The 5010-nt window shown below is 38.3% G+C and overlaps 1 protein-coding gene across 1 annotated transcript; it reads left to right on the top strand.

The window, feature by feature from the left end:
• The first annotated feature begins 685 nt into the window (after window positions 1–685).
• LOC109014482 (zinc finger protein SHOOT GRAVITROPISM 5-like) lies at window positions 686–3164 on the top strand. Its single transcript, XM_018996966.2, has 3 exons — window positions 686–1064; window positions 1164–1563; window positions 2117–3164. Exons 1-3 carry the CDS (start codon window positions 953–955, stop codon window positions 2889–2891), a joined length of 1287 nt encoding a protein of 428 aa, XP_018852511.1. The 5' UTR covers window positions 686–952; the 3' UTR covers window positions 2892–3164.
• Window positions 3165–5010: the final 1846 nt, after the last annotated feature.

Here is a 5010-nt window from a genome sequence, read left to right as displayed (position 1 = left end):
AGTACTCTCCATCTAATGCAAAATGAGAATTTTGAAATAAATTCTATATCTCAAACTCTTAGATAATTTAATGTGGGATACATGGTAACTAAATTATGTAAAATAATCAAGATAAAATGTAATTAAAATGATATTTAATGTGATGCCAATGCTCTTAATTGGAACACGTAGCATGTTATAAAAGCGCCAAATTTAATTTGGTTGATCTAAAAGGGTTAAAAGAAAAAGTTTTCTTTAATAAATCCGTTAAAGGAACTCACGGAAATGATTATTGCCGTCTTGAATTGAAAGTGACTAATCGTGCTGCTTCAGGCCTTATGAATCATGTTTAGCTCGCCATCATTAGAAACGGTTACTTTGATTGTCGAAACTCAATTTTTTACCCCATTTTTACCTATTACCTTTTCAACAGAGAGAGAGGAGGGGTCACGTGAGCAGGATGTGAACTCACGTGTAATAGAAGGTATGGCCTGCACTTATTCATGCAAATTACAGTGTCCGAATAATGACTGTTTGTATTCTTATGGTGGGAGGATGTTCATTTGTTTCTATCTAAATTCTGTGTGTGGGGCTCAAAGTTCCAAGCAAATGTGATTGGGTCAGCCCCGAACGCGCTCTCTCTTTCTCTCGGCCTTTGTTTCTTGTGGATCACTTTAAATACGATACAATCATACGAGACTTGCCTCAACCTTACCTGCTCAGGGCGGGGGTCAATGAAACTACAAAGCAGTAAAGCTCGTGGTAAGGAAAAGCGAGAGAAAAAAGCTAAAAAGCCTTAAAAGAAAGTTGATTGCAGAAAGCAAGAGCTTTTCTTCTCTCTCTATTTAGCCATATTCGCTCTTCTAGGAGTAAAGCTGCAACCCACTACTCCAACCTCTCCACCTGTACAGGTAGGATTGATTTTCCTAACCATCCCCACCATATACTGACCGAAAAAGAACCAAATCCACCCATGTTAGATTGTGTTGTTTCTTCTGGTGCTCCATCTTCTTCTTGTGATGCATTTGTTTCCCAAGAAAATGGAGTCACTAACAAAAGAAAAAGAAGACCAGCAGGCACACCGGGTATGAGAACTACTTTTACATATCCTTCTCTCTCAAATCTTTTTTCTTCTTGTTTTTTTTCGCTCGCGTTTCGATTACAATTTTCTGGTTTCCATGTAGATCCAGATGCCGAGGTCGTGTCTCTCTCCCCCAAAACCCTATTGGAATCAGACCGTTATGTGTGTGAGATCTGCAACCAAGGGTTCCAGAGAGACCAGAATTTGCAGATGCATAGACGAAGGCACAAAGTTCCATGGAAGTTGCTTAAGAGGGAGACACAGGAGGTGAAGAAGAGGGTTTTTGTGTGCCCGGAGCCTAGCTGTTTGCACCATGACCCATGCCACGCCCTTGGAGATCTCGTAGGAATCAAGAAGCATTTCAGAAGGAAGCACAGCAATCACAAGCAGTGGGTGTGCGAGAAATGCTCCAAGGGATATGCTGTGCAATCCGATTACAAAGCTCACCTCAAAACCTGTGGTACCAGAGGCCATTCGTGTGACTGTGGCCGTGTGTTTTCAAGGTTCTCTCTTTCATCCTATTCGCCATGAACCATGTTTAATATTACTTCTTTTTTGTTAATCAGGTTCTGCATATATTACTACTTTCTAGTTGATTTTGTTTTCGGCTGCTCATGGTTCTTAGATATTCCTGAGTCTTTTTTTAACAATGTTGAGGAATCCCATAGGTAAGAATAATCTCTGCTGCATTACACCATACCTGCCTTTGTATGAGATCTAGGCCAGCCAATGGAATTTGAAGGCCAGTGCACCACTGTTGTCAATGACAGCTTTCAAAGCCTAAATAAAACTGAATTCCCCACAACATCAAAGAGCAATTTTTTGCAAAAACATTCCTCTTTTGCTGATGTTTATTTAATACCCTAAAGCTAGTCTTTCTAATCCATACTGGCGATCGATGCTTAATCAGTTTTATATTAGTTGTTTCATGGTAAGCTTATATCGGTGTTTTCATTGCTTCCTTAATGAAGAAGACAATAAGATCAAGATAAACTACATTAATTAATAATGTTTTTTCGCTTTTGAATTATCAATATTAATTCCTTGTACTTGCAGAGTAGAAAGTTTCATTGAGCACCAAGACGCTTGCACGGTCCGGCAGGCTCGGCCTGGAATACAGACACAACAGCAAGCGGCTTGCTCATCTCGAACAGCGTCGAGCACCAGCCCATCAAGTGACACCAACAATTTCAGCGCAACCCCATTGCCTAGAATGCTAGCTTCAAAGCCGCCGGAGCCCATTTTCTTAAGCTCTGAGAGGCAAAAAAGGTTCTCCTCCACATCCGAACAGAAACACAATTTGGAACTTCAACTCCTGCTTTCATCTAATGCCCTCTCCTTGCAAAATCCGGACGACACTTACGCGACCCATTTGAAGCTTTCAATAGGATCATGTAATGGTGTAGAGAAAAATGAAAAGCAGCCTACTCTGGATACGAGCAGAAGCTCGCTTGGCGATAACAGTGAGAATGAACGCTCATTGGAAGTAAAAAGGTTGAAAGAATTTGCAAAGGAGGAGCTAAAGTTGGCCATGACTGAAAAGGCCTACGCCGAGGAAGCTAGGCGAGAAGCGAAGCGACAAATTGAGATAGCCGAGCTTGAGTTTACAAATGCCAAAAGGATAAGGCAAAACGCGCAGGATGAACTCGAGAAGGCTCAGCTTCTGAAAGATCAAGCCACCAAGAAAATCAGCTCCATCATGTTGGAAATCACTTGCCAGAGTTGTAAGCAAAAATTCAACGCATCTACGATTAATTTGCCACCGTCTGATGAGACCTCGCTTGCTGTGAGTTATATGTCCTCAGCCACAACAGAAGGGGAAGGAGAATGAAATGCAACATTACCATGCAACCTGGCCTGTAAATACGCAGCTTTGTCTCTTTTATTAACTCACTATTTTGTATTCAAATTATGAAGCCTCGTAATCTCCTATTGATCTTGATATAAAATTAATTTTCTTTTGCTGCGCATCAAAAGTAGGTGTTTTGAGTCTGACCATTGTTTGGGGGTACTTTTAATTAAATGAGTGTTGCACCCGGCCGGCTTCTGTACTGATTGAATACATCTTCAATTATTCTAAGTAAAAATAAATGATTTTATGTGCTGTAATATTTAGATAAAGTGAGCAATGAATAGTACATATGAATGCTACCACTAGTATCAAAAGCACTACTTTCTGATGATTTTCTAGCAAGGAGAATGGGATACGACAGAAGATAGTGGCATTTTTGTTAATAACTGAAGAGAACGTGTGATTCTATCATGTGCTAGCTTGGATTCTCCCATAAAATGTCGGAAAAGTTGCTTTTCATGATTGCTTTCTCGAGAGACTAAAACTAAAGCTCTAACCCCATTATCATGCAGTTAAGCATAGATTACGTAATACACTTTCTGTATGAAGCTGTCCCTACGCCTATGCCACACAACTTACCCTTGACTAATATATTATTATATTTATTGTTTGTTGGGCTTTCGTAAACATAATAGTAATTTATAACTCCTAATTACAGTACCAACATTTGTTTTTCTCGACGACCATAATAGTAATATATATATATAAAGAATTAGTCTACATACAATTTTTAAATATAGATAGTTATTAAGTAAGTCTATATTTTTAGATTATAATATTATTTTTTTTAAAATAAATTTTTATTTTTATTTTTATTCATCAATAAGACTACATACGTATTCTTTTACTTAAGACTGTATATAGAATTATATATATATATATATATATTGCTTACACTTGCAGTTTTAGGTAATTTCTTTTAGATTTTCTGCAGAGCTAATTCTCTCTGTTGCATCTATCCCATGCATCTTTCATTTTTCTTTTCATGTCGAATTCGAAGGTATGTCTTGAGCAGGGGACTAATAAGGTGAATTGCCTTGAGTCATTGGCTTGAATGTTTCTTGTGTGTTTGGACGTGCCGACAATCTATTTTCAATTCTCATCGTTGGAAAATTCAAAGGAGAGAGGAGAAAATGAGAAAAAAACAAAAGGAGGGTTTTTATTGTTGTTAGTCTAACATTGCAGTTTCAAACTTTAATTCATGACACGGGGAGAGTATTGAGTATGAAATGAATGATGTTTTTATTATGGTTGTCATTTCTGTATGTTATTCTTTGTTGGGACCATTTGTTATAGAGGAAAGAACCACTCAAAGTGCTGACCTATATTATCCAAATTCAATGAGAGAGAGAGAGACAGAGAAACAGAGAGAGACAGAGTCCAGAAATGGAGAAAGATGGGAAGTCGTTTTCACTGCATCTGCGTTCCGTTTAAATGGCTCGGGAAAAAAAAAAGGAACTGTTCCTTTTAAATGCATATAAAAAACATCATGTTTTTCAGTGCCACAGTTGAAATGGTTATGCACAGGCAGTCGTCCCTCTCAACATAAACAACACACAAACCCATTCATGAGAGAGAGAGAGAAAGACGCTCGCTAAATCTATCAGAATCTGGGGAGGATACAGTGTCTGCAGCAGAGGACACCGTACTGTTTTATATCATTAAATTAGAGGGGAAATTACGTGGACTGCGTTTGAAGGAAGACAGAGCCATGTTTGTTTTTAACATAAAAATGAATGAAAACACCGTGTGTTTGATGATTTTCTTTCATAATTTTAGCCAAAGCAAAGATAGCGAACACAAGGGGAAGGCGTATAGGTGCACCAAGAAAGGGTTCCCGTTTCAGTTTTGCTTTTTCTGACTTTGGGACCACGTGCATCTCTTTCCCCCACCTTTTAACGCTGCCTTCCTCTCTTGTCTCGTAGATAAAGCCATCCACTGCTCATCCAAAAAAATAACATAAGCCATCCACCGAACAAGGTTCTCTTTGAAATTTTGTTTCTTTAATCGTTTGTATTTCACCATCCAACATTGGTAAGCTAATTTTTTTTTTTTTTTTTTTGATAAACAATGCATACTATTTTATTCATCAACCAAA

Source organism: Juglans regia, chromosome 12 (genome assembly GCF_001411555.2).
Source record: "Juglans regia cultivar Chandler chromosome 12, Walnut 2.0, whole genome shotgun sequence".
NCBI classification, from domain to species: domain Eukaryota; kingdom Viridiplantae; phylum Streptophyta; class Magnoliopsida; order Fagales; family Juglandaceae; genus Juglans; species Juglans regia.
The sequence above is the reverse complement of the archived record's forward strand: the minus strand, read 5'-3'. Positions and strand labels throughout refer to the sequence as shown.

What these genes read in the sequence shown, in the direction of transcription:
- LOC109014482 (XM_018996966.2), top strand. Translation starts at nt 953, where the DNA reads ATGTTAGATTGTGTTGTTTCTTCTGGTGCTCCATCTTCTTCTTGTGAT. An exon ending in AAGACCAGCAGGCACACCGG is followed by an intron (nt 1,065 to 1,163) that starts GTATGAGAACTA and finishes GTTTCCATGTAG; the next exon opens with ATCCAGATGCCGAGGTCGTG. An exon ending in TGTGGCCGTGTGTTTTCAAG is followed by an intron (nt 1,564 to 2,116) that starts GTTCTCTCTTTC and finishes TTGTACTTGCAG; the next exon opens with AGTAGAAAGTTTCATTGAGC.